Below are 12,933 nucleotides of genomic sequence, written 5' to 3'. Positions count from 1 at the left end.
AAGTATTTCCTACTATTGGACACTTATGCTGTTACTGATTTTTACTAGTACAAATAATACTGCCATGAATATGTGCATCATTGTTTTCTAAATTTCAGCATTAATAGACATATCAGCCATGGACCTACAGGGTAAAAGGGTAAAAACGTTTTAAGGCTTTTAATAAATATTGCCAAATTATGTTCAAAATGATGACAATTTAAAGTTTAAAGAAGATATAAGGATTCTATAGAGTATCTTCACATACAACAAATTTGGCCGAGTCTCAGGGAACTGAAATCCAGGAATAAACAAATACATTTGCAACTTTTATTTCATCACAGAATAATTATTTGGGTATGTGAAATGTTGTGGACAGGGAGGATGACAGATATGATTGGGATTTTAGATTATGCTACTATATAGTATGTTAAGCAATTTTTTTGCTTCAATTCTCATATTTACTACATTTCACTGATTCTAAGATGCACATTTCCCCCCATATTCACCGCCTCTGAAGCAGTGTGTCAGTTCAATTGACAGTGTTTTTTTTTCCCCTTTCTCAGTAATGCACAAAATGATGATGCATGTAACAACTGATGGCATCTTGATTTAATAAAATACAGTGATTCTAGCTGGAATAGATGGGTCACATTCCGTTATTCACATTTATATGAGCCCAACTCTCACTGCATTTAACACAAGCTGTGCAGAATTTCTGGGGCCAGGAATCAAACTAGTAACAGTGATAAAGTGTAATGTATTGAAGATAGGCTCAAGATGAGTTGGATTTTTATTATTATGGTAATCTGGGGTGCTGAGGTTGCCTTAGTCTCATTACAGACTATTTCATTTTGGTGTTCAGGGTACTGCATTAAACAAGACATAAGCTGGGTGCAGTGGTTCATGCCTATAATCCCAGGACTTCGGGAGTCCGAGGTGGGAGGATCACTTGAGGACAGGAGTTCGAGACCAGCCTGGGCAACATGGTGAAATCCCATCTCTACTAAAAATACAAAAAATTAGCCGGACGTGGTGGCACATGCCTGTAATACCAGCTAGTTGGGAAACTGTGGCAGGAGAATCACTTGAACCCGGGAGGTGGAGGTTGCAGTGAGCTGAGACTGAGTCACTGTACTCCAAACAGGGCAACAGAGCAAGACTCTGCCTCCAAAAAACAAACAAAAAAAGATATGACATTATAGCTGATGTGAAATAAAGTCATTTATAAGGGATGGATGCCACATGAAATGTCCTGTCCTACAGGCTTGGGTCCAGCATCTAACCTCCCTCTCAAGTGTGAAAGTTTAAGTTTCATGGGGGTTAAATAACAGAATTACATATGTTTTTGTGTACATATAGATCGGGGAAGTAATATTACTTTATTTATTTATATTTTTTTGAGACAGAGTCTTGTTGTGTCGCCCAGGCTGGAGTGCAATGGCACGATCTTGGCTCACTGCAACCTCCGCCTCCTGGGATCAAGCAATTCTCCTGCCTCAGCCTCCCAAGTAGCTGGGATTACAGGCACCTGCTACCACACCCAGCGAATTTTTTGTATTTTTAGTAGAGATGGGGTTTCACCATGTTGGCCAGGCTGGTCGAAGTAATATTACTTTAGAAGAGCAATTCATTAGACTGCCCAGCCTCGCAAATTGTTGTTTGCTCAAGGCAGGTAACAATTTATGCTAAGCATGTTGTAAAAATGCTAATTTCAAGTATTTTATCTGCTATATGCCTTCAAAAAAGATGATAAAATTTGCTGAGTTTGATATACTTAAAGCCTTGTTGAAATGCAGCACTTTAATCATAGACATACATCAAATAGGACTTATGTCAAATAGGACATAGAGGCGGATCACGAGGTCAGGAGATCGAGACCATCCTGGCTAACACGGTGAAACCCCGTCTCTACTAAAAAATACAAAAAACTAGCCGGGCATGGTGGCGGGCACCTGTAGTCCCAGCTACTCAGGAGGCAGAAGCAGGAGAATGGCGTGAACCCAGGAGGCGGAGCTTGCAGTGAGCTGAGATTCGGACACTGCACTCCAGCCTGGGTGACAGAGGAAGACTCCATCTCAAAAAAAAAAAAAAAAGTTTTAGACTACTAAATAAGGTTGTTTGTTTGCTTTAGAGACAGGATCTTACTCTGTTGCCCAGGCTGGAGTGCAGTGGTGGTATCATGGCTCACTGTAATCTTGAACTCCTGGGTGCAAGGAATTCTCCTGCCTCCACCTCCCAAAGAATTGGGATTATAGGCATAAGCCACTGTGCTTGGCCTAAAGATGTTATTTAAATTCAGTCTCTCTCCCTCCTCCCCTCTCTGAGGGACACCTGGCTTTTTTTCTGGACCCCAGTAAAATATCTGGGAGTTTAACTGATGACATTTGAATACGGACCAAACATGTCTTTAGGCTGCCTATAATGACACTATAATGTGAAGTTATACTAATTCAAAAACATACTCAGAACAGGGAAAGCAATGGTCTCAATGTACTCAAGCTAATTAGTACTTGATCAATCTTAAGCGCTACATTAAAAGAGGGACAGCGAGAACAGAGTTGGCCAACCAGGAGGGCTGATCAGTTGCTTTCCACCCTCACTATTTTCTTATCTGCTGGCCCTTTTTCCTCAAGATATAAAGATGCTGAGACTGCCAAATTCCAGGGCTGATGGTCAGTCTATATATTAGTTGCTACTACATTGGATTCTGTTAACCTTTTCCTTCCTGAGACTATTGAAACTCCCCTTGGTCTCAATGGTCATCACTTCTAAATCCTCTGGCTGCTTCCCCTGAGTCTCCATCAACGGCTTCTCTTTCTTGGCCTGTCTTATTTTATTTTATTTTATTTTATTTTATTTTATTTTGCGACAGAGTCTTGCTCTGTTGCCCAGGCTGGAGTGATCTCGGCTCACTGCAACCTCTGCCTCCTGGGTTCAAGCAATTCTCCTGCCTCAGCCTTCCAAGTAGCTGGGACTACAGGCATGTGCCATCAAGCCTGTCTAATTTTTACATTTTGTAGAGATGGGGTTTTGTCATGTTGGCCAGGCTGGTTTCAAACTCCTGACCTCAGGTGATCTACCAGCCTTGGTATCCTAAAGTGCTAGGATTAAGGTGCGAGCCACCGCACATGGCCACTTGGCCTGTTTCTTTTTTTTCTTTTTGAGATGGAGTTTCGCTCTCTCCTTGCTCAGGCTGGAGTGCAATGGCGCAATCTCAGCTCATTGCAACCTCCGCCTCCCAGGTTCAAGTGATTCTCCTGCCTCAGTCTCCCAAATAGCTAGGATTACAGGAGCCCACCACCACACCCAATTAATGTTTGTATTTTCAGTAGAGATGGGGTTTCGCCTGTTGGCCAGGCTGGTCTCGAACTCCTGACTTCATGATCCACCCATCTCGGCCTCCCAAAGTGCCGGGATTACAGGCGTGAGCCACCATGCCCGGCCGGCCTGTCGTTTAAATGTTAATGTTCTCTATAGCAGCAGGAGCACCACTGACCCTTTTATTCTGACTGCAATGCAATTCGTCAACATCTATAACTGCCCTGATATGCAGGGGCATCCATCTTCCTCTCTAGCCTAGACCTGTCTTCTGAGCTCTAGACATAAATATCTAATTGCCTGTAAAATGCCCCACAGACACCTCAATCTCCACAGAAATCCATCATCATATACCTAAAGCAAACCAGCTCCTCTTATAGTCCCACCTTGGGGAAAATAACTTTCACATACCCAGTTATCCAGGTAAAAACCCTGGACTGTCTTGGTTTTGAGTTCTTGTCCCTTTCTAATATTCTGCTGATCTCCAAGCCATGCTGATTCTCCCTCCTGGGTGTCTTTGAAATGTATTCCCTCCTTCCACCAATGCTGGCACGGCACTTCCTCAGTTTAGGAATATTATCTTAAGTGTACAAGCTATTCTCAAATTATCTCAAATACCATAAGAATCTGTCAAACTAGTCTTGCCTCCCAATTCCACCTACCCTCCATACTGTACCAGAGTAATCTTTCTAATATGCAGAAATATGCCATAATAATTCTAATTTCTGGCATTATCATTTACCAGTTAAAATTGTTAAGCCCTCCCTTCACTGACAGGATAAATCCAAAACCCTTTATGTAGTCCCTGATGAGCTGGTTCTTGCCTACTTAATCAGTTACTCTTAAGAGTAATTCTTCCTTGTTCATCTCATACTTCTTCCAATACGAACTACCTGCCATTCTCCAGACATCTCTCCCATGGCCTAACCATGAATAGCAATTTGTTAGAAAGGAGTGAACTGTCAGTAAACTTAAATACCTTAAGCAAAGGCTGCTGTGGTTTCCAAAAAGGAGTCCACACTTAGAGGTGATGGGAATAGATGGCCAGTGGGGGTGCGACTACCCCGAGGGGAGGGCATGGACACACACGGGAATGTGAACATCACCAAAATGCTGGGATGACACACAACTGTAAACACTGAATTATCTATTGGATAGGCTGTAATGGTCTACTTGAAACTTAATAGTTCCAAATTATTTTCACATCTTTCAAGGCTAAAATTGAGATTTTTTTGTAAAAATAAATAACAATAACAAACAATCCAACAAAAATCTATTGAGGCTCTACCTTTAGATGCAAATAAATATGTTTTGACAAGAGAGGGAAATATTTTAACCCCAAGGAAGCACAGTTGATCAAATTTTGCTTTATTTCACTTTTGTCATATTAGCATCGGGCCCTTCCTTGTGAGCAGTTGCTGTCTATTCAGGCCAGGTTGAAGGTCTGATTTCTCCAAGAAGCCTGATCTGTGGCTCTGCTCTCAGCTCAGGGATCTCCCATTCCTCTGAGCAAACAGCCCTGGAAATCTGCACCACCATGTACTGCTGTGAATGTACTACGGCATGCTCCATTTCACTGTTTCCTGCTCATCTCATGAATCAGATCATGAGCTTGCTGGGAACATGGCCAGGGCTACTTTTACCGTGGTGTTCTGTACCTTGCATAATACCTAGCATATAGTCACCTGAATGGAATACAATGAATAAGGGAATGAACAAATGCATAACTGTTGTAAGATTTCTCTTTATAATTATTTCTAATTTCACCTGAAGCCCGACCTGAGATCTCTATTTACCATTCTCTGTTTAACCTACAAGCAAATAAAAGCAAGCAAGCAGGCAAGCAAGAAACAATGCATTTTCTTGTTTTTCTTAATAAAGCTTGACTTCTATCTCTAAGCCTCCATCACTAAATACATCTAAAGGAACCGTTGCAACACTTAGCGGGACAAGAATGTATTTTATATGTTTACAGGATGACATTTGAATGTTTACTCGACCATTATTTTGATCTTTCTGATTCACGATACTTTCAGAATAATGATTTGGAAGACCAGTTAATGTCAACTGAGTGTTCCACCTATCCATAACATGAGACGGGTCCAGGGAAAGCCATTAAAATGTTCTTCTAAATAAAGCCCTCTGCAGACTGGCAGAATCATAGCGAATTTTCACGCTCATGCTCCTGAGACCCCTGGCTTTGTACTGGAAGCAGCATATGCCCCTTAGCTGACAGTGTTTTATGGATAATGCAGAAAGTGTGGCCCAGATAACAACATCCATGACATGAAACTTAACACTCAAAATATGCTGACAGTTCAGGGACATAAAACATGGTGACACGGTGTAAGTCTACTTTTTAGGGACTGAGGGAAACTGTTCAAGCAGGATCTGCTCCACACGGAGAACCACTTACCCAGGATTTGCTTGCTCCTTCACTCTGATCCAAGGCACCAGGAAGCGAATAATATTTTATATAAACACCGAGTTCTCACAAAATCACATTACAACATTGAATTCTCAAAGGAGTTAAGGTCAGTGCATTTATAGACTAAAGAAAATACTTCTAAGGAACTACTCAGTTGAAAAAAGCATAAGCACAGCTCTAAAGGATTTTTATCAGAAATTTCAACTTTGATATAGATACACAGGGATTTGATTAGTATTAATAAGATCAACTCTATAATATATATTGAAATATAAAAGGCTAGTTCAGGGAGCATAACTTAGGAAGAAAACCTAAAGAGTGCAAATCAGAAAAGAAAAAAATGGGTGACAGTAATCAGTAATTTTCAACAGATTAAGATGTAAGTGGGAAAAATACTAAGTGTGGAAGATCTAGTACCTTTTAAATAAATATTTACTATTGGACTGAATATATCCTGGAACACATTTCAGATGTATAGGTCAAATAAATGCATGATTCTTTTTTTAAAATCAGGGGCTACCTTATAAATGACCTTAGAGAAGCATTAAGTGTTCAACTGGCCAAAATTACCATTATATGCTTACAAACAAGTTTGGTTTATTTTCACTCTTACCTTGACATTTTGGGGAAGAAAAGTAATATAATCTAATACCGACACTGCAGTCTTTTGGGGGAATTTCTGCGAACTGTACTATCTCCATGACTAGCCACCTCCCTGCCAGCTCCCCATCTTTTGATCTTTCGTCTTACAGGGTAGGGAGTGTGTCACGTACATGCAAACACACACTCTCGTCTACCTGAGACAGTGACTGTCGGAGCCGCGCCATCTGCGTGCTGTGGCCTTTACTGTGATCCTGCTCGGAAACCATCTGCTTCAGCTTCTCCTTCTCTATAGCTATGCTATTAAACGCAGACTTCAAAAGAGAATGCACTGGGTGGGGAGAAAAGTGAGAAAAAACTGTCAGATATGTGCAGAAGGAATACATAACATTATAAATTTCTCCAGACTTTCACTCACAAATAGACATTTTCTGGAAAGGCTATGTAATGGTCTAATTAAAAATTAGCCTTCAAAAGGAATCTTTATCAGAATATCTATACTCCACACAAGTATTACAATGGCAATTGATCAGAGTGAAAAATTTGGTTTTTATACCAGACAGACCAACAAAAATTTGGAAGTAGTATGTAAAATATCAAGACCAATGCAAATTATCAATATTTAGAAATTAATTTATAATCCCTAGAAAGAATAGGGAACAAGTTTACTTGCCATATTTGATTATCATATTTGAGCAGTTCCGTGTAGCATAAAGTCTCACGTAAATCATTTAGAACTATCCAAAAACTATTTTCTAAAGCATGCACCCAAAAAGAGCATTTTATGCATTCTGCCAACATAAAACAGCTGGCTGATCAAGAAGTTTTGATCGGTTCTCCTGGAGGTAGGAAATGACATGCTGTTAAGAACAGCACTTGTGTTACTTTCTCAGACAGGAATATCTTGTTGTTAACGTGCTTTGATTTAAAAGCAACAATAAAAACAACACCCCCTCCCCATTTGGTACATACCTAACAAATTAGCATTGGTAAAAATCTGAGGCAGTCTTCAATCATGAACTACAAAAAGGTTGACTTTCCAACATCTATTTTTATGATAACAGAGTTCCTATAATATGCAAAGTATTCTAAAATAGGTATTTCCTTATTTGAGAAAGGTATTTATAAAAGTGGAAATTTTTAGTGTAAAATAGAGTGGCTGAATTACAGGGGGAGAATGGCAGGATCACAAAGGATTCACGATCTATTGCTATGGCAATTGGCAAGATCGCTTCCTTTTTGAAGGCTGAATAATATTCCATTGTGTATGTGTATATCACAGTTTCTTTATCCATTTGTCCACTGACAGATGCAATGAACATGTGAGTGCAGATAACTTTACAACAGGGTGATTTCATTTCCTGTGGATATATGCCTAGAAGAGGGACTGCTGGGTCATATAGTAGTTCTATTTTTAATTCTTTTAAGAATCTCTGTACTGTTTTCCAGTGTACATGGTTGCACCAACGTACATTCCCAACAACAGCGTACAAAGGTTTCCTTTTCTCCACACTCTTGCCAACACTTGTCTTTTTAATAGCTATCCTAACAGGTGTGAGGTGGTGGTGCATAGTGGTTTTGATTTGCATTTCCCTAATGATCAGTGATGCTGATCACCTTTTCATGTACTTGTCGGTCATTCTTATGTCATTTTTGGAGAAGTATCTACTCAGATCCTTTGCTCATTTTAAAATCAGGTTATATGTTTTCTTTTAAAGAAACATTTTTATTTATTTAATTTTTATGAGACAAGGTCTCACTCTGTTGTCTATTGTGGAATGCAGTGGCCTGATCATAGCTCACTGTAACCTCTAACTCCTGGGCTTAAGTGATCCTCCCACCTCAGCCTCTCAAGTAGCTAGGACTACAGGCACACATTACCATGCCTGGCTAATTTTTTAATTTTATTTTTTGTAGAGATGGAGTCTCACTATGTTGCTCACGCTTGTCTCGAACTCCTGGCCTCAAGTAAAGGTTATATGTTTTCTTCCTATTGAGTTGTATGAGTTCTTTATACATCCTGGATATTAACCCCTTATCTGATACATGGTTTGCAAATATTTTTTCCCATTCTGTAGGTTATCTTTTTATTTTGTTGATTGTTTTCTTTGCTGTGCAGAAGCTTATTTTTAAAAATTTACACAACAAAGTTTTTATTTTGAAATTTTCCATTTATTTAGTTTTAATTTTTTAGCCTGAATTTTTGGTGTTATATCTAAGAAATCCGTTGCCAAGAACAATGTCAAGGAGCTTCTGCTCTATGTTTTCTTCTAGGAGTTTTACAGTTTCAGGTCTTACATTTAAGTCTTTTATCTATTTTGAGTTCACTTTTGTGTATGGTGTAAGATAAGGGTCCAATTTCATTCTTTTGCATGTGGAAATCTGGTTTTCTCAGCATCTTTCATTGAACAAATTATCCTTTTCTCATTGTGTCTTTTGGTGCCTTTTTTGAAAATTAGTTGATCATATATGTTTGGATTTATCTTGAGGCTCTCTTTTCTGTTCCAGTGGTCAATGTATCTGTTTTTAAGACAATACCCTACTATTTTGATTACTATAGCTTTCTAATATAATTTTAAATCAGAAAGTATGATGTTTTCAACTTTGTTTTTTTCCCCCCAGGTTGCTCTTGTTATCAAATTCTTTTGTGGTTCCATGTGAATTTTATCTATTTTCATATTTTTAATTTATTATACTTTAAATTCTAGGGTACACGGCACAACATGCAGGTTTGATACATAGGTATACATATGCCTTGTTGCTTTGCTGCACCCATCGACTCATCATTTACATTAGGTATTTCTCCTAGTGCTATCTCTCCCCCTACCCCTCACCCCTGGACAGGCCCCAGTCTGTGACATTCCTTGCCCTGTGTCCAAGTGTTCTCATTGTTCAATTCCCACCTATGAATGAGAACATGAGGTGTTTGGTTCTCTGTCTTTGTGATAGTTTGCTGAGAATGATGGTTTCCAGCTTCATCCATGTCCCTGCAAAGGACATGGACTTATCCTTTTTTATGGCTGCATAGTATTCCATGGTGTATATGTGCCACATTTTCTTAATCCAGTCTATCACTGGTGGACATTTGGGTTGGTTCCAAGTCTTTGCTATTGTTAATAGTGCCACAATAAACATACACGTGCATGTGTCTTTATAGTAGCATGATTTATAATCCTTTGGGTATATACCCAGTAATGGGATCACTGGGTCAAATGGTATTTCTTGTTTTAGATCCTTGAAGACTCACCACATGGTTTTCCATAGTGGCTGAACTAATTTACACTCCCACCAGCAGTGTAAAAGCGTTCCTATTTCTCCACATCCTCTCCAGCATCTCTTGTTTCCTGACTTTTTAATGATCGTCATTCTAACTGTCATGAGATGGTATCTCATTGCAGTTTTGATTTGCATTTCTCTGATGACCAGTGATGATGAGCATTTTTTCATGTGTCTGTTGGCTGCATAAATGTCTTCTTTTGAGAAGTGTCTGTTCATATCCTTCACCCACGTTTTGATGGGATTGTTTTTTTCTTGTAAATCTGTTTGAGTTCTTTGTAGATTCTGGATATTAGGCCTTTGTCAGATGAGTAGATTGTAAACATTTTCTCCCATTCTGTAGGTTGACTGCTCACTCTGATGGTAGTTTCTTTTGCTGTGCAGAAGCTCTTTAGTTTAATTAGATCCCATTTGTCTATGTTGGCTTTTGTTCCCATTGCTTTTGGTGTTTTAGTCATGAAGTCTTTGCCCATGCCTATGTCCTGAATAGTATTGCTAAGGTTTTCTTCGAGGGTTTTTATGGTTTTAGGTCTAACATTTGAGTCTTTAATTCAGCTTGAATTAATTTTTGTATAAGGTGTAAGGAAGGGATCAAGTTTCAGCTTTCTACATATGGCTAGCCAGTTTTCCCAGCACCATTTATTAAATAGGGAATCCTTTCCCCATTTCTTGTTTTCGTCAGATTTGTCAAAGATCAGATGGTTGTAGATGTGTGGTGTTATTTCTGAGGCCTCTGTTCTGTTCCATTGGTCTATGTATCTGTTTTGGTACCAGTACCATGCTGTTTTGGTTACTGTAGCCTTGTAGTATAGTTTGAAGTCAGGTAGCATGATGCCTCCAGCTTTGTTCTTTTTGCTTAGGATTGTCTTGGCAATGAGGGCTCTTTTTTGGTTCCATATGAACTTTAAAGTAGTTTTTTCCAATTCTGTGAAGAAAGTCATTGGTAGCTTGATGGGGACGGCATTGAATCTATAAATTACCTTTGGCAGTATGCCCATTTTCACTATATTGATTCTTCCTATCCATGAGCATGGAATGTTCTTCCATTTGTTTGTGTCCTCTTTCATTTCATTGTAAAGTGGTTTGTAGTTCTCCTTGAAGAGGTCCTTCATACCCCCTTGTAAGTTGTATTCCTAGGTATTTTGTTCTCTTTGTAGCAATTGTGAAAGGGAGTTCACTCATAATTTGGCTCTCTGTTTGTCTGTTATTGGTGTATAGGAATGCTTGTGATTTTTGCACATTTATTTTATATCCTGAGACTTTGCTGAAGTTGCTTATCAGCTTAAGGAGATTTGGGGCTGAGGCGATGGGGTTTTCTAAATATACAATCATGTCGTCTGCAAACAGGGACAATTTGATTTTCTCTTTTCCTAACTGAATACTCTTTATTTCTTTCTCTTGCCTGATTGCCGTGGCCAGAACTTCCAACACTATGTTGAATAGGAGTGGTGAGAGAGGGTATCCTTGTCTTCTGCCAGTTTTCAAAGGGAATGCTTCCAGTTTTTGCCCATTTAGTATGATATTGGCTGTGGGTTTGTCATAAATAGCTCTTATTATTTTGAGATATGTTCCATCAATACCTAGTTTATTGAGAGATTTTAGCATGAAGGGCTGTTGAATTTTGTTGAAGGCCTTTTCTGCATCTATTGAGATAATCATGTGGTTTTTGTCATTGGTTCTGCTTATGTAATGGATTACGTTTATTGATTTGTGTATGTTGAACCAGCATTGCATCCCAGGGATGAAGCCAACTTGATCATGGTGGATAAGCTTTTTGATGTGCTACTGGATTTGGTTGGCCAGTATTTTATTGAGGATTTTTGCATTGACATTCATCAGGAATATTGGTCTAAAATTTTCTTTTTTTGTTGTGTCTCTGCCAGACTTTGGTATCAGGATGATGCTGGCCTCATAAAATGAGTTAGGGAGGATTCCCTCTTTTTCTATTGATTGGAGTATTTTCAGAAGGAATGGTACCAACTCCTCCTTGTACCTCTGGTAGAATTTGGCTATGAATCCATCTGGTCCTGTACTTTTTTTGGTTGGTAGGCTATTAATTATTGCTTCAATTTCAGAGCCTGTTATTGGTCTATTCAGAGATTCAACTTCTTCCTGGTTTAGTCTTGGGAGAGTGTATGTGTCCAGGAATTTATCCATTTCTTCTAGATTTTCTAGTTTATTTGCATAGAGGTGTTTCTAGTATTCTCTGATGGTAGTTTGTATTTCTGTGGGTTCGCTGGTGATATCCCCTTTATCTTTTTTTATTGCATCTATGTGATTCTTCTCTCTTTTCTATTTTATTAGTCTTGCTAGTGGTCTATCAATTTTGTTGATCTTTTAAAAAAAAAACCCAGCTCCTGGATTCATTAATTTTTTGGAGGGTTTTTTTGTGTGTCTATCTCTTTCAGTTCTGCTCTGCTCTTAGTTATTTTGTGCCTTCTGCTAGCTTTTGAATTTGTTTGCTCTTGTTTCTCTAGTTCTTTTAATTGTGATGTTGGGTGTCGGTTTTGGATCTTTCCTGCTTTCTCTTGTGGGCATTTAGTGGTATAAATTTCCATCTACACACTGCTTTAAATGTGTCCCGGAGATTCTGGTACGTCGTGTTTTTGTTGTCATGGGTTTCAAAGAACATCTTTATTTCTGCCTTCATTTCGTTAATTACCCAGTAGTCATTCAGAAGCAGGTTGTTCAGTTTCCATGTAGTTGTGCAGTTTTGAGTGAGTTTCTTAATCCTGAGTCCTAATTTGATTGCACTGTGGTCTGAGAGACAGTTTGTTGTGATTTCTGTTCTTTTACATTTGTTGAGGAGTGCTTTACTTCCAATTATGTGGTCAATTTTAGAATAAGTGTGATGTGGTGCTGAGAAGAATGTACATTGTTGATTTGGGGTGGAGAGTTCTGTAGATGTCTGTTAGGTCTGCTTGGTGCGGAGCTGAGTTGAAGTCCTGGATATCCTTGTTAACCTTCTGTCTCATTGATCTGTCTAATATTGACAGTGGGGTGTTAAGTCTCCCATTATTATTGTGTGGGAGTCTAAGTCTCCTTGTAGTTCTCTAAGGACTTGCCTGTGTGAACCTGGGTGCCCCTGTAGTGGGTACATATATATTTAGGATAGTTAGCTCTTCCTGTTGAATTAATTCCTTTACCATTATTTAATGGTCTTCTTTGTCTCTTTTGATCTTTGTTGGTTTAAAGCCTGTTTTATCAGAGACTAGGATTGCAACCCCTGCTTTTTTCTGCTTTCCATTTGCTTAGTAGATCTTCCTGCATCCCTTTACTTTGAGCCTATGTGTATCTCTGCACGTGAGATGGGTCTCCTGAATACACAC

General features: G+C 39.0%; 1 protein-coding gene across 6 annotated transcripts in view; it reads right to left on the bottom strand.

Annotated features, from left to right (window-relative positions):
• The window catches only part of OSBPL6 (oxysterol binding protein like 6), a 203,191-nt gene that overhangs the window by 30,314 nt on the left and 159,944 nt on the right, over window positions 1–12,933 (bottom strand). For all 6 annotated transcript variants that reach the window (XM_007965465.3, XM_073019840.1, XM_007965463.3 and 3 more), the window contains one exon: window positions 6,526–6,659. In XM_007965465.3, the coding sequence (XP_007963656.1) occupies window positions 6,526–6,659 (134 nt within the window). The remainder of the gene's footprint in view (window positions 1–6,525; window positions 6,660–12,933) is intronic.

This window comes from Chlorocebus sabaeus, chromosome 10 (assembly GCF_047675955.1).
Source record: "Chlorocebus sabaeus isolate Y175 chromosome 10, mChlSab1.0.hap1, whole genome shotgun sequence".
In the NCBI taxonomy this organism is placed as follows: domain Eukaryota; kingdom Metazoa; phylum Chordata; class Mammalia; order Primates; family Cercopithecidae; genus Chlorocebus; species Chlorocebus sabaeus.
The sequence above is the reverse complement of the archived record's forward strand: the minus strand, read 5'-3'. Positions and strand labels throughout refer to the sequence as shown.